The 27,451-nt window shown below is 45.9% G+C and overlaps 1 protein-coding gene across 9 annotated transcripts in view; it reads left to right on the plus strand.

Moving 5' to 3' along the window:
• The window catches only part of sh2d3ca (SH2 domain containing 3Ca), a 304,863-nt gene that overhangs the window by 265,012 nt on the left and 12,400 nt on the right, over window positions 1-27,451 (plus strand). For 7 of the 9 annotated variants that reach the window (XM_052525971.1, XM_052525972.1, XM_052525969.1 and 4 more), the window contains 7 exons: window positions 12,290-12,418; window positions 15,106-15,258; window positions 17,968-18,245; window positions 18,434-18,553; window positions 19,127-19,254; window positions 19,486-20,027; window positions 20,465-20,580. In XM_052525971.1, the coding sequence (XP_052381931.1) occupies window positions 12,290-12,418; window positions 15,106-15,258; window positions 17,968-18,245; window positions 18,434-18,553; window positions 19,127-19,254; window positions 19,486-20,027; window positions 20,465-20,580 (1,466 nt within the window). The remainder of the gene's footprint in view (window positions 1-12,289; window positions 12,419-15,105; window positions 15,259-17,967; window positions 18,246-18,433; window positions 18,554-19,126; window positions 19,255-19,485; window positions 20,028-20,464; window positions 20,581-27,451) is intronic. The other 2 variants (XM_052525968.1, XM_052525970.1) reach the window with 2 other exon arrangements.

Genomic DNA, 27,451 nt, shown 5'->3' on the forward strand with positions numbered 1-27,451 from the left:
ATGCTGGGAAATATGATAAGGATGGGCGTGATTTGGCTTCCACTCTGGTTATCAACACCAACACTGGGGTTCTTTTACACCACTGTGTTGATTTAACTCTTGAATCAACGCTAGAAATGTTACACTGAAAAACCAACACTAGTTAACATAGTGAAAGGGACACATCTGCAGGCTCCCATACATTTTCAAGAACCTTTTAGAATTCTGAAGAACAGTGGATGTCAAAAGAACCCCACACTCGATGTTCTTTATCGGGCAAGACCATGGTTCTATCACGGCCACGGATACTATAACAGCCAGACAGGGCTGTGTGTGTGTGCGCGTGTACTCGGCCCATCAGAGGGCCTGGCTAATTCACACCCCTGATTTATATGCATCACCAGTCCACCTATCAGATCAAACACTGCCTCATTACCATATCATTACCAGCAGTGGACATGGGGAGAAGAGGCCGCGTGTACGTGAGGACTTTCTCTAATCTGTTTATTTGATATGTATCATGTAGGTATGACAGCTTTTTATTTATTTAAACAATAATTTTTTTAACCTTTATTTAACTAGGCAAGTCAGTTAAGAATAAATTCTTATTTACAATGATGGCCAAGGAACAGTGGGTTAAATGCCTTGTTCAGGGTGATTTTTACTTTGTCAGCTCGGGGATTCGATCCAGCTACCTTTCGGTTACTGGCCCAACGCTCTAACCACTAGGCTACCTGCCGACGTCTCTCTCTCTCTCTCTCTCTCCCTCCTCCCCCTCACCCGACTTTCCTCCCTCTCTGGTCCCCCCCACCCCGTTCTCCCTCTCCCTCTCCTCCCCGTCTCTCGTATGACCCTGGTCTGTGTGTTTGTGTGCAGAACCCGTCAAGCCCGTCAATAGGTCACCCCGTGTTTGTGCACTGACAGACTAAGGACTGTATAGCGTTGGGTGTCCGCGTCTGACTGTCGACTTCCGGGCGGACCACGGCCTGTCAGCGACATTGATGCTTTTCCTCTTTTCGCCCTCACAAAGCAAAACGTCCCACCGCAGGGTGTGTCCAGGTATCGATTAGACTGCCGTGGGCGTGTGTGTCTGCGTGTTGTGCATGTGCTTGCCTGTCTCTTCCTGTGTGCTCATCAGCATGTACACACACACACACACACACACACACACACACACACACACACACACACACACACAGGAGATCTTTTCCAACGTTAGCCTTTTGTATGCACTGGAGGGCGGTTACACCGTCGACCCACAAAGGCCCTTGGCCACACCAAAAGCATAAAAGCACAGCTGAAAGTAAAAGCAAAATAAAAGGGTGTGACGATCAGCTATTAAAACTATATCAAATATCAACACTTACAGCCAAAGCTACAAATAATGCTGAGGCCGTCAGGGGCTCCCTATATTAAGTCATATTGCTTTGTATCTGCTGTTGTCTTTTGTTGTGGCGCATCGAGACTAATGTACGAGCAACAATAGACGTGCGTGCTGCTGTTCTCCGATGCTGCTGTTGTGGTTTGATGTGATGGATGGTGATTGATGTGACAGGCCCATCCCTCCGCTCCTTCCTCCTCTCTCTGGTCCATGCTTTCCCTCAGGCCTGAAGCCAGTGGCTGGGATTGGGAGTGGTCAGTCATTTGATGAGGGATGAGATGAGGGAGGGATGAGATGCTGTTACGATGCTCTCATCAATTTTCTCTGAAGGATGGGGATGGGGATGGGGGCAGGATATATTACTGACCATCAGAGTAGAGCCATTCATTCGGTGTCTGAATCAGAAACAATCCTTCAATCTGTGTTTCGCAATCTATTTATCCTTAATTTCACCAGGGAGTCTCTAGAGATTTCAAAAAAAAAAAAATGTCTCCCTGAATTGAATGATACAGCAAGTTAGACCAGGGTTTCTTAAACTATGGGTCGGGACCCAAAGTTGGCCCTGGGCATGTGAGAGATGGTTTGCGGGTTATGAGAATACATCTACAATACACACTATTTCGACTTAATTTGAGTCATTAAAGGATGATTTGGGTCACAGGAGGATGGTCAATTTCTCATTTTCTCAAGCTGAAAAAGTGTACGAACCCATGACAGACTGATAGTGTGGTAGGCCGATTTGTCTCTAGCCAGCCCCTTTGCTTCACCATGAAACGGTTCAGTTTGGATTCCAGGCTAGCCAGCCCCTTTGCTTCACCATGAAACGGTTCAGTTTGGATTCCAGGCTAGCCAGCCCCTTTGCTTCACCATGAAACGGTTCAGTTTGGATTCCAGGCTAGCCAGCCCCTTTGCTTCACCATGAAACGGTTCAGTTTGGATTCCAGGCTAGCCAGCCCCTTTGCTTCACCATGAAACGGTTCAGTTTGGATTCCAGGCTAGCCAGCCCCTTTGCTTCACCATGAAACGGTTCATTTTGGATTCCAGGCTAGCCAGCCCCTTTGAAACTTCACCAGGCTAAGCCCCTTTGCTTCATCATGAAACAGTTCAGTTTGGATTCCAGGCTAGCCAGCCCCTTTGCTTCACCATGAAACAGTTCAGTTTGGATTCCAGGCTAGCCAGCCCCTTTGCTTCACCATGAAACAGTTCAGTTTGGATTCAGGCTAGCCAGCCCCTTTGCTTCACCATGAAACAGTTCAGTTTGGATTCCAGGCTAGCCAGCCCCTTTGCTTCACCATGAAACAGTTCAGTTTGGATTCCAGGCTAGCCAGCCCCTTTGCTTCACCATGAAACAGTTCAGTTTGGATTCCAGGCTAGCCAGCCCCTTTGCTTCACCATGAAACGGTTCAGTTTGGATTCCAGGCTAGCCAGCCCCTTTGCTTCACCATGAAACAGTTCAGTTTGGATTCCAGGCTAGCCAGCCCCTTTGCTTCACCATGAAACAGTTCAGTTTGGATTCCAGGCTAGCCAGCCCCTTTGCTTCACCATGAAACAGTTCAGTTTGGATTCCAGGCTAGCCAGCCCCTTTGCTTCACCATGAAACAGTTCAGTTTGGATTCCAGGCTAGCCAGCCCCTTTGCTTCACCATGAAACAGTTCAGTTTGGATTCCAGGCTAGCCAGCCCCTTTGCTTCACCATGAAACAGTTCAGTTTGGATTCCAGGCTAGCCAGCCCCTTTTGTCGTTGTCATAAACGCTATGTAAGACGGTGACAAAGGAGTTGAGTCTAAAACGGGAAGCGATCTGGTGTCTGTCTGGCTGTAGCATCAAAGGGAGTCCATTCAGTCAATGTCTGGTCTCATCTGCTCAGTCTCTGTCTGTCAGATCCCTCATGTGTTCCTGACTCCTCATCAGGGACATAAGTCTCTGTTTTTGGGAGGAGATGAAATCTCCCATCATTTATTGGCTTTCCACATCTTCATAATTCCAGCCCGCTGTGTCTTTTAGGATGCAACAATTAATTCAGGCCTGGCGTTTATTGATTAATCAATGAGATGCAGCATCTCTGTATTTCTCCACCACACACACACACACACACACACACACACACACGTTCTGCTCCTCTTGACTCTTTCCTCCTGCTGCTTCCTCCTCTCCTGCCTTGGGGTGGTGGGGAGAGAGAGGAGCATCGTGGGACTTGTGGTTTATCTGACAGTGTAAAGGCCTCCATTTATAAAGAACAACAAAAAGATCCCATGGCCTCGGCTTAACACATTACCGCTTGTCACCGTGGTAACAGATAGCCTCTGGCCTCGGCCTCTGGCTCCCAGCCGACACACCACACACACACACACACACACAAAACGCCCCACACACTGACACCGCTGGGCTAGAGGAGCAGAAGCAGGTTAGTATTGATGAGGCACCAAGACCCACAATCCATCAGGGCCCTGACCCCTGACCCTTGAGAGCCTTTAAACTGGCCATTAATGGGCCATTCTTTTAGTGTGTGTGTGTATGTTTTTCTGTGTGTGAGGAGAGGGGCTTAAGCACGGTTTATTCCTGACTACTCCTACATGCCAACACACATTTATTTTGATATTCATCTCACACAGACGGGCAGGTTATGCTTTCACCTAGCAGAGTGTTATATAATTTCTGCGGTCGATATGTCTGTAAACAAAATTAATCCATACCAATTTGTGAACCGGGAATCTTTCTGAATAGAAAAAATATAATAAATCCCAGTCAGAGGAGGTTTGTGGGTTTTTGGGAACCTCATATGACCTGAACAATGAAATTCAGCCGACAGCCATCCAGGGTTTAATCCGGCCAATTTTCTCTTTCTCTGGTGTGTGGATTATCCACCCGTATCCCTGTAAGCTTGTTTGCTCTCCTCTTCCTCCTCCTCTCCCCCCTTCTCCTTTTCTCCTCCCTTTCTCTCCCCGGAGCCCAGTCATCAATGTGTTGCTCCTGTTTTTGTCAGTGTAATGGGCCGACCAGTCTCACTGCTGCACCAAACACACACACACACACTCTGATACAGGCTGCTACACAGAGCACACACACTGGCAGGCAGGGAGCAGGTGGGAAAGATAGATGGGGGAGGGAGGCGATAGAGAGACGGGTGGAGAAAGAGAGGGGGATGAATGAAAGTAGAGGAAGAGAGAGAGAGAGAGGAGAAGGCAGAGGAATGGAGAGACCCAAAGCAGGTAAGTGAGACAAGTGCCCTTTCATTTGCCCTCCCTCTATCCCTCCCTCCATCCTAGCCGTTCCCGGCAGATTACTCACTGCCTGTCTATACTGAGGAGGTGGACCGGAGGCTGTTGCTGGGGCTGGAGGCTGGGCAGTGACAAAGCAAGGTTTTGGGTAGAGGAGACGGGGCCGTGTTATCTCAGTGCTACAGAGAAGCCTGGTAGTTGAGATATGTTGTTGGTAAATGGTGGACCAGGGAAGTCTAATCAGGTCGTGTTGTAGTGCCGCGGAGAGAGCTGTACCTCAGACGGTAGTGTTATGAGTCACGGTTGACTGTGCATGTATGTAGTCTACTGTTATTGGTTAGTGGAGACCCAGACCATGGGGTAGCAGATCAGAGGAAAGCGTTGGCCACACCCAGCCATGTTTTCCTCTTCAGTTCACCCCACTGCACATTGCAGGATCGTCCCCAGCCCGGCAAGGCCCAGCCCGGCAAGGCCCAGCCCGGCGTGACGGTGCACATTAACCCTTTCAGTCTCCTCTCCACCAGCTTCGAGGGAGGAAGGAGCCACCATGGAGTAGGAGGGGTTACCAAGGCAGTATCTCCCAGGTGTGGCCCTGCTGAGTAGGCTAGGCTAGGGGAGGGAGGAGCCACCATAGAGGGGGAGGGGTTACCAAGGCAGTATCTCCCAGGTGTGGCCCTGCTGAGTAGGCTAGGGAGGGAGGGAGGGAGGCGGTGGGTTGGTGGTAGGTGCTTGTTGATGATGGTGTGGTCGTGCTGGGTCTCCTGAGACGGATAGGGAGGAGGGAGGAAAGGGCTTGATTGATAATGGTAGATGTGTTGCGTGAGACCTCTTGCCTTGCGTTTTGTCAAACCTCTCAGCTGTCCTCTCCTAATTGGGTAGTCATGCCCTGATGGAGCCTCCAGTCCCAAAACCCCAAGCCCCCTCCCTGTTCTTTCCCCAGCCCCTGACCCCATTGTGGCCTTGCCTCAGTCTCATCCAGCAGCCCCCAATCTTCCAATCCTGGCCTTTCCCCAGCCAGCAGCCCCCCAGGGCCAGTGAAAGGATGGAAGGGGGGTCAGTGGAGGGAACACAAAGTGACCCCCACTGTGGGGTCTGTGGGGTAGGTGGAGGCTGTAGAGTAGAGGCTGATTCCCCCTGACAGGACTGGCTCTGTGAAGAGTTTATCTAAATGCAAAAAAGGACCTGTTCCCTTTTGGTAGGGTCACAAGGCTGCCTAGCATGAACACACACACACACACACACACACACACACACACACACACACACACACACACACACACACACACACACACACACACACACACACACACACACACACACACACACACACACACACACACACACACACACAGATTGAGTTAAAGATTACCTATTTTCTATACCAATGTGTTTCCAGATGCAGGAGGGAAGCAGCTTGGGGGCATGTTGTGGCCATCCAGAGGCATTCTTTTGTGGGGTGTGTGTGTGTGTGTGTGCTTACCTCTGAACATACTCTGCTACCCTACAGGCGTGTTTAACAGTAAAAACAGAGGTTGAGAGTCAGGGGGAAGAGAATCAGCTCCGAGACATACTTGCAGTCCGAAATCATTAGAGCTGAGTGCATCTCTGTATCTCTCTCACGTTGTGTGTGTGTGTGTGGTAGTGGGGTGGGAGGCACACACAGCAACTCATTCTTACCCGCTCAGTTAATATTGTCTTTTCCTTATCATCATAAATCACACCCATCAGGTGCAGTATCTTAATCAACTGTCATTAAGAAACCAGAGAGTGGGACAAAGAATGCTTTGATGAGAGAGAGAGAGAAGGGGGGGAGAAAGAGACAGACAGACAGAGCTCTCTGAGAGAGGGAGGGAGGGAGATGGAGAGAGGGAAATAGAGCAAAAGAGAATAGATGGATGGTCCACAGTGGGAGTCCAGGAGCGTGTCATATCCTGTGGCCCAGCTGTCAGTCAGTGTGGGGGTAGAGGCACTGAGACCATGCTGAGTGACAAGCTCTGGAGGGGATTTTGTGTGTGTGTGTGTGTGTGTGTGTGTGTGTGTGTGTGTGTGTGTGTGTGTGTGTGTGTGTGTAGCACTGTGTGTGTGTGAGCAGCCCTAAGGGGGTAGACATGGCATGACAGAGGAAAGGAATGAGGATTTTTCTGCCACTCTGTCGCAAGCCAGTAGCTTTGTGTGTCTGTGTATACCAGCAGTAGTAGGTGTGGTGGAGTCGGTGTTGACAGCAGAAGGGCCCGGTTATCAGTCCCACCTCCAGACCCCAGCCTGAAGATATATCAGCCAACAGAGGGGATGTAAACTATAGCCTGCAGAGGTGATCCCTACAGAGGGGGCACAGTCGGACAAGACACCCACGAGGAGTAGGGGTCGACCGAAGAGTGACTGGAGGATGGAATTCATACAATGTAACTAGATGTATATCTGGTTGGCGGGAGAGGAGGAGGAGGGAGGGTGAGGGATACGTTGCTCCTCGGCAATTCCTTAGCTAAGCGTCTACATGGCGCAATTACTGTATGTGAATGACGTTACCGGAGAAATGAATCAGATGAGCTTGGTGGTTATCCTAAAGCTATGGGATTTACTTTGGGTTACAGTCTGTGCCAGGCTAACTTAAGCCTTGTATGTCCTTTTAACATTCCTGACACTGCGACGTGGCTTCTCATAGTACCGCGAGTCTAAGACTAAGAGACTAGGAGGAGAGAGAGGAGATCAGGTAAGATAGGAGCATGTGAAATAATGGGATACGGCTGAGATGGTGGGAGACAGGGTTGGGTGGGAGGGTTTTAAGCAGTAATCCAGGCCCCTAAACCCCTTAGAGGGGGGCAGATGGAAAGAGGGAGGGAGGGATAGAGGGTACAGACCTCTGCTCTGGCCCAGCGGATGGGGAGGAGGTGGGGTCCCCCAATCTCAGGCTGCTACCATAGCAACGGGGCTGGGGTAGGGGCAGGGGGAAGCTGAAAGAGAAAGGCTCTACATTCTATCATGGGTTTGGATCTAAGAACACTTCATGTCTGTTTCAGTGCATCCCTTATTCCTTGCTTTGCATTGTACCATTTGGGCCAGAGAGGGTTTTTTTTTTTTTTTTTTGGTAGTAGATTGCATTTGGTAGATTGCGCCTGGTAGATTGTATGTATCTTGGATCCAGTCGAAATTTCTGTGAGTTTGACTGATGGTAACGCCACCTCTGGTCTGGTGATCTGCTGGAGGGAGTGGGGGATGTCATTAGTTGGTGCGATTTGATTGGTCAGCAGTGAGGAAGTGGGAGGGTAGTAGGTGTCTGGGTAAATGAGGTGATGGATCATCCGGTGTTATTATTCATAACATCAGGGAGTGCAGGGACACAGTCCAACCCTCCACCTGCACCCCCATCCATCCCCAGCTAACCCCGTATCTCCCACCTGCACCCCTGCACCCCCCCCATCTCCGTCCGTCCCTAGCCCTGCGTCGCACACCCAATCTCGAGCCCAACCCCCATATCCCCTAATGTCCTACTCCAGAATCAGCTGGGGGAAAAGAACCAAGACCCAGCCGTCTGTCCCTGTCCTTGTCCTAAATATCCCACCTCTTCAATAAACCTGACACCTACCTCTGTGCCTCACAGACGAAATGAGCAACTTAAAAAGAATGATGAAGTTGGTATGCACTGTAGTCCGTTGTTTTTTTTTTACCTCCAATGTGATGTAGTGGTATGTACTAGAGGTCGACTGATTAATAGCGCCGATTTGATGATTACATTTTTTTATTATTATTTAATTTTTTATTATTATTATTACTTTTTTTACACCTTTTATTTAATCTTTATTTAACTAGGCAAGTCAGTTAAGAACACATTCTTATTTTCAATGACGGCCTAGGAACGGTGGGTTAACTGCCTCGTTCAGGGGCAGAAAGACAGATATTCACATTGTCAGCTCGGGGGATCCAATCTTGCAACCTTACAGTTAACTAGTCCAACGCAATAACTACCTGCCTCTCTCTCGTTGCACTCCACAAGTTGACTGCCTGTTACGCGAATGCAGTAAGCCAAGGTAAGTTGCTAGCTAGCGTTAAACTTATCTTGTAAAAAAAAAATCAATCATAATCACTAGTTAACTACACATGGTTGATGATATTCTCTAGCGTGTCCTGTGTTGCATATAATCTGACTGAGCAAACAAACATACAAGTATCTGACTGAGCGGTGGTAGGCAGAAGCAGGCGCGTAAACATTCATTCAAACAGCACTTTCCTGCGTTTTGCCAGCAGCTCTTCATTGTGCGTCAAGCATTGCGATGTTTCTGACTTCAAGCCTATCAACTCCCGAGATGAGGCTGGTGTAACCAAGGAGAAATGGCTGGCTAGTTAGCGCGCGCTAATACTAATACAAACTTCACTCGCTCTGAGCCTTGGGGTGGTTGTTTCCCTTGCTCTGCATGGGTAACGCTGCTTCGATGTGGTGGCTGTTGTCGATGTGTTGCTGGTTCGAGCCCAGGGTGGAGCGAGGAGAGGGACGGAAGCTATACTGTTACACTGGTAATACTAAAGTGTCTATAAGAACATCCAATAGTCAAAGGTTAATGAAATACAAATGGTATAGAGGGAAATAGTCCTATAATAACTACAACCTAAAACTTCTTACCTGGGAATATTGAAGACTCATGTTAAATGGAACCACCAGCTTTCATGTGTTCTCATGTTCTGAGCAAGGAACTGAAACGTTAGCTTTCTTACATGGCACATATTGCACTTTTACATTCTTCTCCAACACTTTGTTTTTGCATTATTTAAACCAAATTGAACATGTTTCATTATCTACTTGAGGCTAAATTGATTTTATTGATGTATTATATTAAGTTAAAATAACTGTTAATTCAGTATTGTTGTAATTGTCATTATTACAAACACGTAAAAAAAAAATCTGAAAAATAATCGGCCGATTAATTGGTATTGTTTTTTTTGGGTCCTCCAATAATCGGTATCGGCGTTGAAAAATCATAATCGGTCGACCTCTAGTATGTACAGTAGATATTACTGTATGGTTAGTGTTACAGTAAGCCAGCCAAAGCTAATGGCTTTCTGGCTCAATATTGATGTGGATGAGCTGCTGTGTTTAACATCTTATATACATGAGGAAGAGGTGTGTGTGTGTGTGTGTCTCAAGACTCCCAGCTGCGTGCTGTTGGAGCCAGGAATGCTGCACTCACTGTACATCGCCCGGCACCTGGCCTCTTCACACACAATGAGATGTTTCCATAGCAACCAAGGCTGCAGTAGGGGGGTTAGATGAATGGCATAGTCTTTCGCACTCCATTGTACTTCCTCTATTACTCTCTCTCTCCCTCTACCCACCCTGTATCAATGAATGTCACCTGGCTATTCTCTACTTCTGTCTCTCTCTCGCTGTCTGTGTCTGTCTGTCTGTGTCTCTCTGATGTTGCATTAACAAAAAAGTATTGGGTTTGTGCTTTCCAGGAAAGTAAGGAGTGTGAGGCTGTTACTCCAACCCACCAGGGAGGCACTGTAACTGGGCCACAGAACATGGGGCTCAGCCAGAGGTTGGATGGGTGTACCACCCCTCTTTGGGAGTCGGAAGAGAAATAGTTTGAAACACTGTTTCTCTCTCACACACATCCTGGTCCCTCTGACACTTTCTCTCTTTCTGCCCCTCTTTCTCTCTGTCGCTCTCAGTTTGTCAGTCGGTCTGTCTCCCTCTCTGGTCTCAGTCATATCATAGAGAGCCTGGCTATTCCAATTTGCCCACCACCTACTCACCTACACACACACACACATACAGTGTGTGTCTACTGTAAAACCCAATTACAGGATGGTCCGTCAGCTCAGCAGCAGCAGGGCTAGTCTCTCCTGGGTCACCACAGAGATGGGGAAAAGCAATAACTCCACACTTGACCCTGCTGCTCTTTTATTGCCCAGAATCCCTTTCACACAGACACACACTTCACGCCCACTTCACTTCAGAAACGTGACGTCAAATCTAATCTGAGTGGAAACTGCTGCGGTTTTCCTGCCCTCCTCCATCCCTCCATCCTTCCCTAGAGGAGGAGAGGCGAAAGAGAAGAGCAGGAGGAGGAGGTGAAGTAGAAAGTGGGGGTTTAATCAACTTATCTCAGAGAAGAGGAGAGAAGGGGGCGGGTGACCAGAAGCATACAGTGACCCGGGGCGATATGGTATTGATTGTCTGCCTTCTGGAGCCCCTCATCTCTTTCTCTCACTTATACAGACAGATAGACAGCTTCACTGATCGATGGATGGACGGACACACACGCACGCAAAGAGATGCAGTACTTTCAATGATCGTCTCACTTGTAGTCAAAAATCTTGCTTGTACAGATGTAGGATCTTAATTTTCTACGGTAGGAAAATAATCCTGCAGCAACAGGAAATGTGAATATTTACATGGATTATAATTAATGGACATTTTTGTAGGGATTGTTTGTCACGGCTGTGGAAGGAAGTGGACCAAGGTGCAGCATTTTGAGCGTACATTTTCTTTTGTTCTAAAAAATGACGCCAACAAAGCGACAAATGAGAAAACACCCGTGAAGCTACAGGCTATAAACAAAAGTCAACTTCCCACAAAGACGGGTGGAAAAAAGGGCTACCTAAGTATGGTCTATCGTTGTCTCTGATTGAGAACCATACTTAGGCAGCTTTTTCCCCAGCTGTGTTTTGTGGGTAGTTATTTTTTGTGTTTATTTTCCTGCACCTGACAGAACTGTTCGTTGTTATTTTGTTCAAGTGGTTTTTTGAAAATAAATCATGAACACTTACCACGCTGCGCTTTGGTCCACTCCCTCTTCTTTTAAACGGCCGTGACATTGTTACAGTTTCTGAAATGTCAAAGTGGATATGGCAAACTTTTAGAACCCTTTTTAAAACTCAAACACACTACAGGAATAATCCCTCTAACAAAAGGGTGATCAAATTAAGATCCTACACCTGTAGAAGTGTACTTGGATAGAGTTTACTCCCAGTGGGTGTCAAATAACGTCATATCTTTCCATTTAGCATCTCATCCCTGTGTCCATAGAGACTGTGTTGTTATTGTTTGTTTTGGTGGTTGTGCCTCTACTGGTAGTATAGAGATGCTGTCAGTGTGTTTACTCCTCTCTATCTCATCTCTCGCTCTCTGACTCACTCTCTTTCCCCCCTTCTCTCTCTCATCTCCCACTCACTGTCTCTCTCTCTTTCAGTTCCTCTCTCACTCTGACCCTCTCTCTGTCCTCCCTGGCCGCGTATTTCCTCACAGATCTGGACTCGAATGTAAATGTCTTTTGTCGTCATGGTGGTTTCAACGTAACTTTAGAACAGTACTGTTGAAATGTGTAATACTGTAAAGTCTTGCATTCTGATTGTGTAACTACGGTTGTTGGTGGGACTGTGGTGCGGGAGTTACGCTGTGCTGTGTTTGTGTGCGTAGGAATGGAGGATGTTAGGTCATAGATTACTATATAACAGACATTTTAAAGACAGGCAGAGTACTGTAAGCTTTACACACACACACACACACACACATAAGAAAGAGTTTTATTTAGAAAGGTTTCACAATGGGGGAAATCAGACCTTCTTTGAAATCAGGTCAATGAGTGTTGGATTCCACGTACTGCATTGTACTGTGTGTGTGTGTGTGTGTGTGCGTGCGTGCATAGTACCAGTATCACTGCTAGCCTGAGGGGTGAGCGGCTGTCTCACAGGGGTGTGTTTCCTGTTCCCTATAGTTCTCCAAGGAGAAGTACCTGCTGGAGTCTCCACCAGAGAAACTACGGAAGGAGCTGGAGGAGGAGCTGAAACTCTGCAGCAGCGATATCAGGAGCCATGGCTGGTACCATGGACACATCCCTCGAGAGGTACACACACACACACACACACACACACACACACACACACACACACACACACACACACACACACACAGAGAGAGTACACATACAGAGTACACACACACACACAAAGAAGAGTGGTTATCTACGTGCATACTGTTGTCTTCTTAGTTAGTGATGTTTCATGCACAATAAAAGTCCCATGCGTGCATTTCTTTGCCAACTTATACATCCGCTGTAGTATTTATTGACATTCTTAATGAACAGCCTTCCATATGCTCTTAGTCTTAGACAAAACGGCAAAATCCTGAACTTGTGAAACGTTCCACACACACACACACACACACACACACACACACACACACACACACCGGTGTGGCCCGCACAGTCCTCCTGACACCCATCCGCACTCCTCCCTCGCTTTCTGTCTGTAGTGCGAGTTTAAACCATCTGTGAGTCTGTCTCCCTCCCTCCCTCCGTCTGCGATGCTTCAGCACATTAACATAATGCTACATTCACACTGGAGTAAACAGACAGAACAGGGGGAACCCGTGGCTCACCCTCACTGCTAAAACAATGCACTGTCTCCATGGTGATGGGCTCCCACGCAGCCAGCCGCAAGCAGCAGCACCCCTGTCTGTGTCTATCTGTCCCTGCTGGTGGTGGTGGTGGTGTTCTGGCCTGTAGTAACAGCGCTCCCTGCTGGCCATATGGAGAAAGGCTTTACTACGGAATTACACCTTTAGACATTGTGTACTCCTCACTATGTCCCCTATTATAGCATGCCTCAGTTCAGTTCTCACAGGAAATCTTAGTTGTGTATAAGCTATGTTCCCACACTAGATGTGTGCTTAACATTGACTTCGAGTCACTTTGTGTACTTTTCAGGCATATAGAATAAAGGGTACCAATGTTGTACAGTTGAAGTCGGATGTTTACACACACTTAGGTTGGAGTCATTTAAACTCGGTTTTCAACCACTCCACACACTTGTTAACAAACTATAGTTTTGGCAAGTCGGTTAGGACATCTACTTTGTGCATGACACAAGTCATTTTTTCCAACAGTTGTTTATAGACATGTTATTTAACTTATAATTCACTGTATCACAATGGGTCCAGTGGGTCAGAAGTTTACATACACTAAGTTGACTGTGCCTTTTAAACAGCTTGGAAAAATCCAGAAGATGATGTCATGACTTTCAAAGCTTCTGATAGGCTCATTGACATCATTTGAGTCAATTGGAGGTGTACCTGGGGATGTACCTTCAAATGCAGTGCCTCTTAGTTGACATCATGGGAAAATCAATAGAAATCAGCCAAGACCTCAGAAAAAAAATGGTAGACCTCCACAAGTCTGGTTCATCCTTGGGATCAATTTCCAAACGCCTGAAGGTACCACGTTCATCTGTACAAACAATAGTAAGCAAGTATAAACACCATGGGACCACGCAGCCGTCATACCACTCAGGAAGGAGACGCGTTCTGTCTCCTAGAGATGAACGTACTTTGGTGTGAAAAGTGCAAATCAATCCCAGAACAACAGTAAAGGAAGGACCTTGTACTGGTTTCCTCCAGCATCTTCACAAAAGTATCTATATCCACAGTAAAACGAGTCCTATATCGACATAAACTGAAAGGCCACTCAGTAAGGAATAAGCCACTGCTCCAAAACCACCATGAAAAAGCCAGACTGCGGTTTGCAACTGCACATGGGGACAAAGATTGTACTTTTTGGAGAAATGTCCTCTGGTCTGATGAAACAAAATGGGTGGGTCCAAATGGCTCTTCCAAATGGCTCTTCCAAATGGCTCTTCCAAATGGACAATGACCCCAAGCATACTTCCAAAGTTGTGGCAAAATGGCTAAAGGACATTAAAGTCAATGTATTGGAGGGGCCATCACAAAGCCCTGACATCAATCCTATAGAAAATGTGTGGGCAGAACTGAAAAAGCATGTGCGAGCAAGGAGGCCTATAAACCTGACTCAGTTACACCAGCTCTGTCAGGAGGAATGGGCCAAAATGTACCCAACATATTGTGGGAAGCTTGTGTAAGGCTACCCGAAACGTTAAACAATTTATTGTTACGTCCGTCGTGGAATGAATGAGACCAAAGCACAGCGTGGAAAGTGTTCATGATAGTTTATATTTGGTTGGTGTTTCATTATTAAATGAACGTCAAGTTCTGCAGGGCTCGACAGCTACTGTGCGAAAACAAGATCTCAGGTGGAAAACAGGCTGCCAAAGTATGATTCCCAATCAGAGACAACGATAGACAGGCTGCCTCTGGTTGGGAACCATACCCGGCCAACAAAGAAATAGAAAACTAGAATGCTCACACAGGCTCTCTACGGTCAGGGCGTGACATATGTATGTAAACTTCTGACCCACCGGGAATGTGATGAAAGAAATAAAAGCTGAAATAAATCATTCTCTGTACTATTATTCTGACATTTCACATTCTTAAAATAAAGTGGTGAACCTAACTGACCTAAAACAGGGAATTTTAACTAGGATTAAATGTCAGAAACTGTGAAAAACAGAGTTTAAATGTATTGGTGTATGCAAACTTCTGACTTCAACTGTAGATAAAACAGTCTTCAAAAAATGTCACTATAACAATGTTATGTCCCTCATAGCAATCTAGCAATGTTATAATAACTTTAACAATGTTATGAAATAACCCTCCTAATTCCTTTCTGTCAACCTCCAGCTGTCGGAGACTGTAGTCCTGCAGAACGGGGATTTCCTGATCCGTGATTCGCTGATTAACACGGGCGACTACGTCCTAACGACCCGCTGGAACCACGAGGTTCTGCATTTCAAGATCACCAAGGTCCTGGTCAAGTCCAGCACTGAGTCGAAGGTATGTATTGTTACTGGCAGACCTGGGTTCGTGTACTATTTCAGGTATTTGAATGACTTTTCAATACATTTCAAAACAAGTATTTAAATCAAATGTATTTGAAAAAAAACAAGTTGCCGAACATGTAAATGCATTTGAAAATACTATTTGAAAAGTATTGTTATGGATTTACAATTCCTTCAAATACGTATCATTGGAAGTATTTGAAAGACAGTATTTTCTAATAAATATTTGATTTAATTTCATTTGAAATAACAAACAATGTACAATTATATAGGTCTCGTTTCACTGTTTAATCACAATACGCAGCCCATACTTTACATTGGTGTCTCATGAGAGAGGACAAGATGCCATGTTATATATTTTTTTTAAACATCAGAGTTTCAAAAAGCTCATCAGACATTGAGTAGCGATCTGTTCTGAAGATACAACCCCCCCCAATGCTGAAAAGCCTCGGATGATGCTCGGACATGTAGGTACACAGAAGCAACTCTGCTCAGTGTTGGGCGTGTGTGACTGTGTCTTCCAGAATGTCAGAGGATCAGCTCGATGTAAGATATGGGGTGATGAGGGAATCATCGATTTGTCTAGTCTGTGGTTGTTCCGTGCAACCGAACAGTGTGTCCAAGCGACTTTGTCGGTGGTGCCGGCTCACTGTGTGGGACATCCTATGTTGTGCTGGTGAACTTTGTGTCCAGATCATTGATGTCCTGCCGTAAGGGCAGCCTTTCTCAGTGGCATTGCACTGTGCCAGTTTAAAGTGTGGGATCCAAGACTGAGGCGATCTGCTGCGCCCTCTTCTGCTCATAAACAGTCAGGCACTTCTCAACTACTTCTTTCAGGTTTTCGACACGCTTTTTGTTCGACCTGGTAAACCAATTGGTGAGATGTTTAGTCAGTCCTCTGATGCATGGAATGATGTCGCTGGCTGTGACGATATCAGATCCTCAAAGGGGGTTAGGATGTCCACAGCATCAGCACTGACATACTTCTTGTGCATGGATAGCTTGGTGACAGGCAGTGTGTTATGCTTTCCTTCATCCGCATTGAGAGAATCATTTTCGGTTGAGTTCCACCTTGTGACAGTGGCTGGTTGGCAGACAATTCTTCCCTTTCAGGAGATCCTTTGCAAATGTTAGTGGGAGACAATGTTGGGAGGATTTGGAAATGGCTGTGTTGAGGTTATCTGCAGATTTAGGCCATATAAACATGTTGAAATACACAGGAAAAAAGCATTTTAAATAACAAATACCGGTCACCAGGCCGGCCAAAACTCCATCCCACCAGAACAGCTCAAATAAGCAAAGAGAAACGACAGTCCATTGTTACTTCAAGACATGAAGGTCAGTCAATACGGAACATTTCAAATGCAGTCGCAAAAACCATCAAGTGCTATGATGAAACTGGCTCTCATGAGAACCGCCATAGGAATGGAAGACCCAGAGTTACTTCTGCTGCAGAGGATAAGTTCATTAGAGTAACCAGCCTCAGAAATTGCAGTCCAAATAAATACTTCACATAGTTCAAGTTTTTATTTTTTTATTTTACCTTTATTTAACTAGGCAAGTCAGTTAAGAAGAAATTCTTATTTTCAATGACGTTAACTACCTGTTCAGGGGCAGAACGACCTTGTCAGCTCGGGGATTTGAACTTGCAACCTTCCGGTTATTAGTCCAACACTCTAACCACTAGGCTACCCTGTCGCCCCAAGTAACAGACACATCTCAACATCAACAGTACAGAGGAGACTGTGTGAATCAGGCCTTCATGGTTGAATTGCTGCAAAGAAACTACTACTAAAGGACACCAATAAGAAGAAGAGACTTGCTTGGGCCAAGAAACACAAGCAATGGACATTACACCGGTGGAAATTTGTCCTTTGGCCTAGAGTACAAATTTGAGACTTTTGGTTCCAACTTTTGGTTCCAACTTTTGGTTCCAACTTTTGGTTCCAACTTTTGGTTCCAACTTGTTTTCCAACAGGACAATGACACAACACACGTCCAGGCTATGTAAGGGCTATCTGACCAAGAAGGAGAGTGATGGAGTGCTGCATCAGATGACTTGGCCTCCACAATGCCCTGACCTCAGGCAAATTGAGATGGTTTGGGATGAGTTGGACTGCAGAGTGAAGGAAAAGCAGCCAACAAGTGCTCAGCATATGTGGGAACTCCTTCAAGACTGTTGGAAAAGCCATTCCAGGCGAAGCTGGTTGAGAGAATGCCAAAAGTGTGCAAAGCTGTCATCAAGGCAAAGGGTGGCTATTTAAAGATTCTGAAATATAACATTTTTTGATTTGTTTAACACTTTTTTTTTTGGTTACTACATGATTCTATATGTGTTATTTCATAGTTTTGATGTCTTCACTATTATTCTACAATGTAGAAAATAGTACAAATAAAGAAAAACCCTTGAATGAGTAGGTGTTTCTAAAACTCTTAACCGGTAAGTGTATAAAACCCAGGAAAATCTCGTTTTTGACTGCACCGGGCCTTAAAGATTTAATGACAAGTCTAGTGAGTAAGGTGACTATGGATAAACTATTTATATATTTTTATGATCTATTGATTATTGTATATGAACTGTTGACTGTTGCCGTTTTTATGCTGCTATCTGATTTTACTCCTTATATTGTTGGTCATCGTCTTTTTGTCCTTGTGATTGTGTTGCAGTGATTTGACAACTAAGTGTTTCTTATTTTATCTGAAGGTCCAGTACCTGTTAGAGACGGACAGCTTCGACTCCATACCTGAACTGGTGAGGTTCTACGTGGCCGGCCGGCGGCCTGTCTCCCAGCCCAGTGGAGCCCAGATCTACTGTCCAATCATACGCACCCTACCCCTGCGCTACCTGGAGGCCACATTTGCCTTAGCCAATAGCAGGCACAGCCTGGCCCACTCACCGTCCAGTCAGAGAGGAGCGTACATCAAGAGGCGGAGCGTAACCATGAACGACGGATTGACCACAGAGAAGCTGATACCTCACAGGTGAGAGACAGACTGACATGGTATCAATGTTATATTCTCTTCTTCTTCTACGACATTCTTGTTCTCTCTGTGTGTGTGTGTGTGTGTGTGTGTGTGTGTGTGTGTGTGTGTGTGTGTGTGTGTGTGTCTCTCTCTCAGTGTTGTAAAGCAGATGTTTCATTGCCCATTCATTCCCATTGTGCGCTCAGTGATGTGGAGTCCATCAGTCCAGTGGAACCACCAGTTCTCCCAGTACCAGTCCCAGTAGCTACACCCGTACCAGTGGTACCAAAGCCAGAAGTGAAAGCTGCTGTCGTGGGGTGCAGGTGGTGTGTGTAAGCCCATTTGGGTCAGAACACCGGTGTTATGATAGAGTACTGACCCCTTCTCACTCTCACCCCCTGCCTCTGATTCACTGAGAGCATGCTAGATCCGAGCCATACTTTAGACTCTGTACAATATGGCTCGGTGTTAAACTAGTTGCTACACCGGTCACTCTGACACTGAACTGTCTGCACATCCTTATAACGCATGACTGTCTGTTTCCTCCTCCTCGGCACAGCAACCCGAGGTCAAGCTGAGAGGTCAAGCTTAGCCTGGTCACAGATCTGTTTGTGCTTCCTTCAAATCAAACCTTGTCAACTCGTGTGGTCATTGTCATGCCAAACATGACATGACAGTGACCATGTGGCCATGCAGCACAAACAGATCTGGGACAAGGATAAGGTTGACCTGTGTTTCACCTCTTCTTAGTATGTTTATCTGGTACTTACGGTAAAATATAGACTTTTGGGGCACTTAATCAAATCAAAATAATCCTGTGACAACTCTCACACGGTTCATGGGAACCCAGCCACATTACAAAACAATTGGAAATGACTGTGTTGGTTTGTGTTTTGCAGCCCTTCTACTATTCACAACCACAAGGATGCGATGAGGAACTGTGCCGTGAGTATGGATCAGATCCAGGAGTATCGCTGTCCCCTGTCTCCTGTAGGAGAAACACCTCTCTCCCCAGCATACAGCCACAGTGAGTGTTTCTGTCATGGAGATGCAGATTATTTTATAAGGTGGTGCTGTGGTGCATTTGATTGAGCATGCCTGTCTACGGTGTAAGATGGGTAGGGTTTGCACTTTTGAGACAATTCCATTAGCTCCATTGCCCCCAGGCGAGCTCAATCAAGCACAGCTAAACATTACGAATTGAACCCTCGTATTGAATATACAATACATGTGTGTAACCCCCTGCTTATCTCCCCAGTCCACAGACACAGAACCCAGTCAGGGGGTAGAGTTCTGGCAGTGGTTCCCCCCTCACCAGTCCTGAGACGCTCCAGCGAGCCCCAGCTCAGCCCTGGCTCCAACAACAACCTACCCGACATGCTAGCTGCCAGCTCCCACTCCACCCCGGCCCACTGCTCCTGCCCAGCCCCAGCAGGGGGCTCTGGAACAGAGGGAAGCTACTGCGACCTCAGGCCCTCCCCGGCCCCATGTCCCGGGGCTCCATGTGCCGCTGGTATGCCCCCCACGCCTCCAGCTAAGAGCTACGTGGAGCGGCTGCGTGTGGAGGAGGCCCGAGGGCCTGCCCCAGGGAGGGAGAACGGAGCAGGGGCTGGGGGAGAGGCGTTCAGCGCCCCCCTGGTGGAGACTGCCTCCTCCTTCAGACCAGGGAAGTACCTGTCGCCCCTGATCCCCCAGGAAAACAAGCCCTTGGAGATGAGCGTGCTGAAGAGAGTCAAGGAGTTGTTGGCTGAGGTGGACGCTAGGACGGCTGCTAAACACATCACAATGGCCGACTGCACGGTATGGACACACTTGCATACAGTATGGACCCATAGGACTTTGAATAGGGTTATAAGAGCAGCATTCTGGCACTGTGCACCTTGGACCCCTGAACGTAACTCAGTGATGTCACTAATCTCCTACGGTCAGCCACACTACTCCGTCACAGAGTGTTGCTCAATTAACTCCTGTTAATGGTAGAGCAGCAGAGAGCAACCTGAGGTTAATACGGGGACGACTATGCTACTCTCAACACTATTTACTCAACTCATTATTTGAATTTGAATTAAGAGCCAATTAACCACATGTTGCAGTGACCATGAATACATTAAGATAGGAAGGGTTTATTGTCATTTCTATCTCCTCTCTCTCACCTCTCCTATCCTTCCCGAACCTCTCTGCTTCCTTCACTCACTCCTTCCCTCTATGTTGTGCTTCCTCCTTCTGTCTGTCTGCAGGTGGCAAGGATACTGGGCGTTACCAAGGAGATGCAGAGGATGATGGGAGTAGGTTCAGGACTTGAGCTTTTGACTCTACCTCACGGACATCAGCTGAGACTGGACCTACTGGAGAGGTAAGGGTTAATATTAATATAATATGTAGGGTTGTGGTTGAGACTTGGGTTGAACTGGGATGAAGACATGAAGTTAGGGTTAGGGTTGTGATTGAGGCTAGGGTTGAACTGGGATGTAGACATTGTCGTGTCTTTGGCTATGCCGGATTAAGCGATATGATATGCTATTCTATAAAATTATTTCTCCGTAATTAATGTAACCTGATTGAGCTAATCATGTAAATATAATTAACTAGAGTCGGGCACCACAAAATAATATTTATAGAGCTGTTATCTTCCAAATAAACTCTTAAAGACCTAGTCATATTTTACATCAATAGCAGTCAATATTAATCGTCATCTTAATTCAGTCTCATCTGAAAGTTGTAAATTCTTAGTTATCTGCACGAACCCTGGCTAACAAGTTGAATCAGCAATACAAAATTGGGTTTAATTATTTATTTACTAAATACCTAACTAATCACACAGAATTACACATACACATAATTAAATCATAACTTGATTACAAATGACGTCATAAAGGAAAACGTCCCTAGAGGGAGGAACAGATACAGTGCCTTGCGAAAGTATTCGGCCCCCTTGAACTTTGCGACCTTTTGCCACATTTCAGGCTTCAAACATAAAGATATAAAACTGTATATTTTTGTGAAGAATCAACAACAAGTGGGACACAATCATGAAGTGGAACAACATTTATTAGATATTTCTAACTTTTTTAACAAATCAAAAACTGAAAAATTGGGCGTGCAAAATTATTCAGCCCCTTTTACTTTCAGTGCAGCAAACTCTCTCCAGAAGTTCAGTGAGGATCTCTGAATGATCCAATGTTGACCTAAATGACTAATGATGATAAATACAATCCACCTGTGTGTAATCAAGTCTCCGTATAAATGCACCTGCACTGTGATAGTCTCAGAGGTCCGTTAAAAGCGCAGAGAGCATCATGAAGAACAAGGAACACACCAGGCAGGTCCGAGATACTGTTGTGAAGAAGTTTAAAGCCGGATTTGGATACAAAAAGATTTCCCAAGCTGTAAACATCCCAAGGAGCACTGTGCAAGCGATAATATTGAAATGGAAGGAGTATCAGACCACTGCAAATCTACCAAGAACTGGCCGTCCTTCTAAACTTTCAGCTCATACAAGGAGAAGACTGATCAGAGATGCAGCCAAGAGGCCCATGATCACTCTGGATGAACTGCAGAGATCTACAGGTGAGGTGGGAGACTCTGTCCATAGGACAACAATCAGTCGTATATTGCACAAATCTGGCCTTTATGGAAGAGTGGCAAGAAGAAAGCCATTTCTTAAAGATATCCATAAAAAGTGTCGTTTAAAGTTTGCCACAAGCAACCTGGGAGACACACCAAACATGTGGAAGAAGGTGCTCTGGTCAGATGAAACCAAAATTGAACTTTTTGGCAACAATGCAAAACGTTATGTTTGGCGTAAAAGCAACACCCTGAACACCCTATCCCCACTGTCAAACATGGTGGTGGCAGCATCATGGTTTGGGCCTGCTTTTCTTCAGCAGGGACAGGGAAGATTATTAAAATTGATGGGAAGATGGATGGAGCCAAATACAGGACCATTCTGGAAGAAAACCTGATGGAGTCTGCAAAAGACCTGAGACTGGGACGGAGATTTGTCTTCCAACAAGACAATGATCCAAAACATAAAGCAAAATCTACAATGGAATGGTTCAAAAATAAACATATCCAGGTGTTAGAATGGCCAAGTCAAAGTCCAGACCTGAATCCAATCGAGAATCTGTGGAAAGAACTGAAAACTGCTGTTCACAAATGATCTCCATCCAACCTCACTGAGCTCGAGCTGTTTTGCAAGGAGGATTGGGGAAAAAATTTCAGTCTCTCGATGTGCAAAACTGATAGAGACATACCCCAAGCGACTTACAGCTGTAATCGCAGCAAAAGGTGGCGCTACAAAGTATTAACTTAACGGGGCTGAATAATTTTGCACGCCCAATTATTCAGTTTTTGATTTGTTAAAAAAGTTTGAAATATCCAATAAATGTCGTTCCACTTCATGATTGTGTCCCACTTGTTGTTGATTCTTCACAAAAAAATACAGTTTTATATCTTTATGTTTGAAGCCTGAAATGTGGCAAAAGGTCGCAAAGTTCAAGGGGGCCGAATACTTTCGCAAGGCACTGTATGACAGCTTGTTACACAAAAGAGAAGGGCTGGGTTTGAGTGAAAGAGCGGGAAGACTGAGGAACAAAGGGAAGAAGCTGTGCTATCGTAAATACAGTATCTTATGAATTCTAAATTACCGCCCATTTGGAAAAGGAAAATGCAATAAATATTTACTCAGAGCTGCGCTTCGGTAGGTTGGTGGAAGATGGAAGGCCGTGTTGCCCAACTGAGTCTTTTGAAGAATGTCTCTGGTTGTCAATTGGATACGTTGTAGTAACGTCGTTGGGTGATAGACGGGATACTCTGTCTGTTCCTTCCTAACCCTCGTTGCATCTGCTGTTGCTAACTCAACGGCTAGGAGGTATCACTTCTGTAGTGAATAAGAGTTCAAAGTTCATACCATTCGCAACCAAAGCTCACGCTGATGTTGGCTTCGTTCTGTAGTTATTATCTGAACCATTCTGACATAGGACCGTCATCCTCACGTCGGAACAGGAGGTTAAATTGTCGTCAAGGGCTTATATAGGAAGCGAGAGGAGGATGTGTTTTATAGCCCATGTCCCTTCACAGGGGCGGGCCACTGATTGAGCAGAGCCCTATCTTATGAAAACCCAAATCTCACATTTTAGAAGCTAAAATCACATTTCATCCCATCACAAATAATTGAATATTCAAACATTTAAATTGAGCAACAATTCCATGTGAATCCGATAACTCTGATGTGTAGACTTTCCACTGTAGAGTTTGTCATCTTATCATTGATGAGAATGTCTCAGATGACAACCGAACTGACATCATATTCAGTACCACCGCATATGTACCATCATATTCAGTACCACCGCATATGTTCAATTGATCGGACTACCAGAATATAGTTCATCCCCCCCCCACCTTCTGATGTTCCCAGAATCTCTATGTTAACTAAGGGTTTTGCAAATGTAACCTCAGTAGGGTAGAGAGAGGAAAAAGGGGGGGAAGAGGTATTTATGACTGTCATAAACCTACCCCCCAGGCCAACGTCATGACCACATGAAGACAGGGTTGTGGTTGAGGCTAGGGTTGAACTGGGATGTAGACATGAAGACAGGGTTGTGGTTGAGGCTAGGGTTGAACTGGGATGTAGACCTGAAGTTAGGGTTGTGGTTGAACTGGGATGTAGACATGAAGCTAGGGTTGTGTTTGAACTGGCATGTAGACATTGAGTTAGGGTTGTGGTTGAGGCTAGGGTTGAACTAGGAAGTAAACATGAAGTCAGGGTTGTGGTTGAACTGGGATGTAGACATGAAGTTAGGGTTGTGGTTGAGGATAGGGTTGAACTGGGACGTAGACATGAAGTTCGGGTTAGGGTTGTGGTTGAGGCTTGGGTTAAACTGGGATGTAGACATGAAGTTAGGGTTGTGGTTGAGGCTAGGGTTGAACTGGGATGTGGACATGAAGTTAGGTTTGAGGCTAGGTTTGGATGTGGACATGAAGTTAGGTTTGAGGCTAGGTTTGAACTTGGGATGTGTTGAACTGGGATGAAGCTAGGGTTAGGGGTTGTGGTTGAGGCTACGGTTGAACTGGAATGTAGAATGTATGCATGACTTAAGGTTGTGGTTGAAATGGCTATATTATTTATTATATTATTATATTATGGTTTGAACTGGGATGTGGACATTAAGCTGGAATGTAGACATGAACTGGGATGTGGACATTACATTAAGCTAGTGCTTGAACTGGGATGTAGACATGAAGTTAGGGTTGTGGTTGAGGCTAGGGTTGAACTGGGATGTGGACATGAAGTTAGGTTTGAGGCTAGGTTTGAACTTGGATGTGGACATGAAGCTAGGGTTTGGGTTGTGGTTGAGGCTCTGCTTGAACTGGGATGTAAACATGATGTTAGGGTTGTGGTTGAGGCTAGGGTTGAACTGGAATGTAGATATGAAGTTAGGGTTAGGGTTGTGGCTTGGGTTGACTGGGATGTGGACATGAATCTGGGGTTGTGGTTGAGGCTACGGTTGAACTGGAATGTAGACATGATGTTAGGGTTGTGGTTGAGGCTAGGGTTGAACTGGAATGTAGATATGAAGTTAGGGTTGTGGTTGTGGCTAGGGTTGAACTGGAATGTGGACATGAAGCTGGGGTTGTGGTTGAGGCTACGGTTGAACTGGAATGTAAACATGAAGACGGGGTTGTGGTTGAGGCTAGGTTTGAACTGGCATGGATACATGAAGTTAGGGTTGTGGTTGAGGCTCGGTTTGAACTTGGATGTGGACATGAAGCTGGGGTTGTGGTTGAGGCTACGGTTGAACTGGGATGTAGATATGAAGTTAGGGTTAGGGTTGTGGCTATGGTTGAACTGGGATGTAGACATGAAACTAGGGTTAGGATTGTGGTTGAGGCTGGAACTGGGATGGGGACATTAAGCTTGGTTTGAACTGGGATGTAGACATGAAGTTAGGGTTGTGGTTCGAGGCAAGGTTTGAACTGGGATGTGGACATGAAGTTAGGTTTGAGGCTAGGTTTGAACTGGGATGTAGACATGAAGTTAGGTTTGTGGTTGGGGCTAGGTTTGAACTGGGATGTGGACATGAAGCTGGGGTTGTGGTTGAGGCTACGGTTGAACTGGGATGTGTTTGAGGCTTGGGTTGAACTTGGATGTAGACATGAAGCTAGGAATAGGGTTGTGGGTAGTGGTAGAGTTTAACTGGGATTTAGACATTAAGCTAGGGTAAGGGTTGTGGTTGAGGGTTGAACTTGGATGTGAACACAAAGCTAGGATTATGTTTGAGGCTCGGATTGAACTGGGATGTGGACATGAAGTAAGGGTTAGGGTTGTGGTTGATGCTTGGGTTGAACTTGAATGTGTACATGGAGCTAGGGTTAGGCTTGAGGTTTGGGTTGAACTGGAATGTGAACCTGAAGTTAGGGTTGTGGTTGAGGCTGGAGTTGAACTGGGATATAGACATGAAGTTCGTGTTAGGGTTGTGGTTGAGGCTAGGGTTGAACTGGAATGTAGACATGAACTTGGGATTGTGGTTGAGGCTGTGGTTGAACTGGGATGTAGACATGAAGCTAAGGTTAGGTTTGTGGTTGAGGCTACGGTTGAACTGGGATGTGTTTGAGTCTTGGGTTGAACTTGGATGTAGACATGAAGCTAGGATTAGGGTTGTGGGTAGTGGTAGAGTTTAACTGGGATTTAGACATTAAGCTAGGGTAAGGGTTGTGGTTGAGGGTTGAACTTGGATGTGAACACAAAGCTAGGATTATGTTTGAAGCTCGGATTGAACTGGGATGTGGACATGAAGCTGGGGTTGTGGTTGAGGCTACGGTTGAACTGGGATGTAAACATGAAGACGGGGTTGTGGTTGAGGTTAGGTTTGAACTGGCATGGATACATGAAGTTAGGGTTGTGGTTGAGGCTCGGTTTGAACTTGGATGTGGACATGAAGCTGGGGTTGTGGTTGAGGCTACGGTTGAACTGGGATGTAGATATGAAGTTAGGGTTGTGGCTTGGGTTGAACTGGGATGTAGACATGAAGCTCGGGTTACGTTTGTGGTTGAGGCTGGAACTGGGATGGGGACATTAAGCTTGGTTTGAACTGGGATGTAGACATGAAGTTAGGGTTGTGGTTCGAGGCAAGGTTTGAACTGGGATGTGGACATGAAGTTAGGTTTGAGGCTAGGTTTGAACTGGGATGTGGACATTAAGTTGGGTTTGAGGCTAGGGTTGAACTGGGATGTAGACATGAAGTTAGGTTTGTGGTTGGGGCTAGGTTTGAACTGGGATGTGGACATGAAGCTGGGGTTGTGGTTGAGGCTACGGTTGAACTGGGATGTGTTTGAGGCTTGGGTTGAACTTGGATGTAGACATGAAGCTAGGATTAGGGTTGTGGGTAGTGGTAGAGTTTAACTGGGATTTAGACATTAAGCTAGGGTAAGGGTTGTGGTTGAGGGTTGAACTTGGATGTGAACACAAAGCTAGGATTATGTTTGAGGCTCGGATTGAACTGGGATGTGGACATGAAGCAAGGGTTAGGGTTGTGGTTGATGCTTGGGTTGAACTTGAATGTGTACATGGAGCTAGGGTTAGGCTTGAGGTTTGGGTTGAACTGGAATGTGAACCTGAAGTTAGGGTTGTGGTTGAGGCTGGAGTTGAACTGGGATATAGACATGAAGTTCGTGTTAGGGTTGTGGTTGAGGCTAGGTTGAACTGGAATGTAGACATGAACTTGGGATTGTGGTTGAGGCTGTGGTTGAACTGGGATGTAGACATGAAGCTAAGGTTAGGTTTGTGGTTGAGGCTAGGGTTGAACTGGGATGTAAACAGGAAGACGGGGTTGTGGTTGAGGCTAGGTTTGAACTGGCATGTAGACATGAAGTTAGGGTTGTGGTTGGGGCTAGGGTTGAACTGGGATCTGGACATTATGCTAGGGTTGTAGTTGAGGCTTGGGTTGAACTGGGATGTGGACATTAAGCTAGGGTTGAACTGGGATGTAGACATGAAGGTAGGGTTGTGGTTGAGGCTAGGTTTGAACTGGGATGTTGACATTAAGCTAGGGTTAGGGTTGTGGTTGAGGGTTGAACTGGGATGTGAACATGAAGTTAGGGTTTAGGCTAGGGTTGAACTTGGATGTAGACATGAAGCTAGGATTAGGGTTGTGGGTAATGGTAAAGTTAACTGGGATTTAGACATTAAGCTAGGGTTATGTTTGAGACTATGGTTGAACTTGGAT

The sequence above is a fragment of the Oncorhynchus keta genome, chromosome 9, assembly GCF_023373465.1.
Source record: "Oncorhynchus keta strain PuntledgeMale-10-30-2019 chromosome 9, Oket_V2, whole genome shotgun sequence".
Taxonomy (NCBI): Eukaryota; Metazoa; Chordata; class Actinopteri; order Salmoniformes; family Salmonidae; genus Oncorhynchus; species Oncorhynchus keta.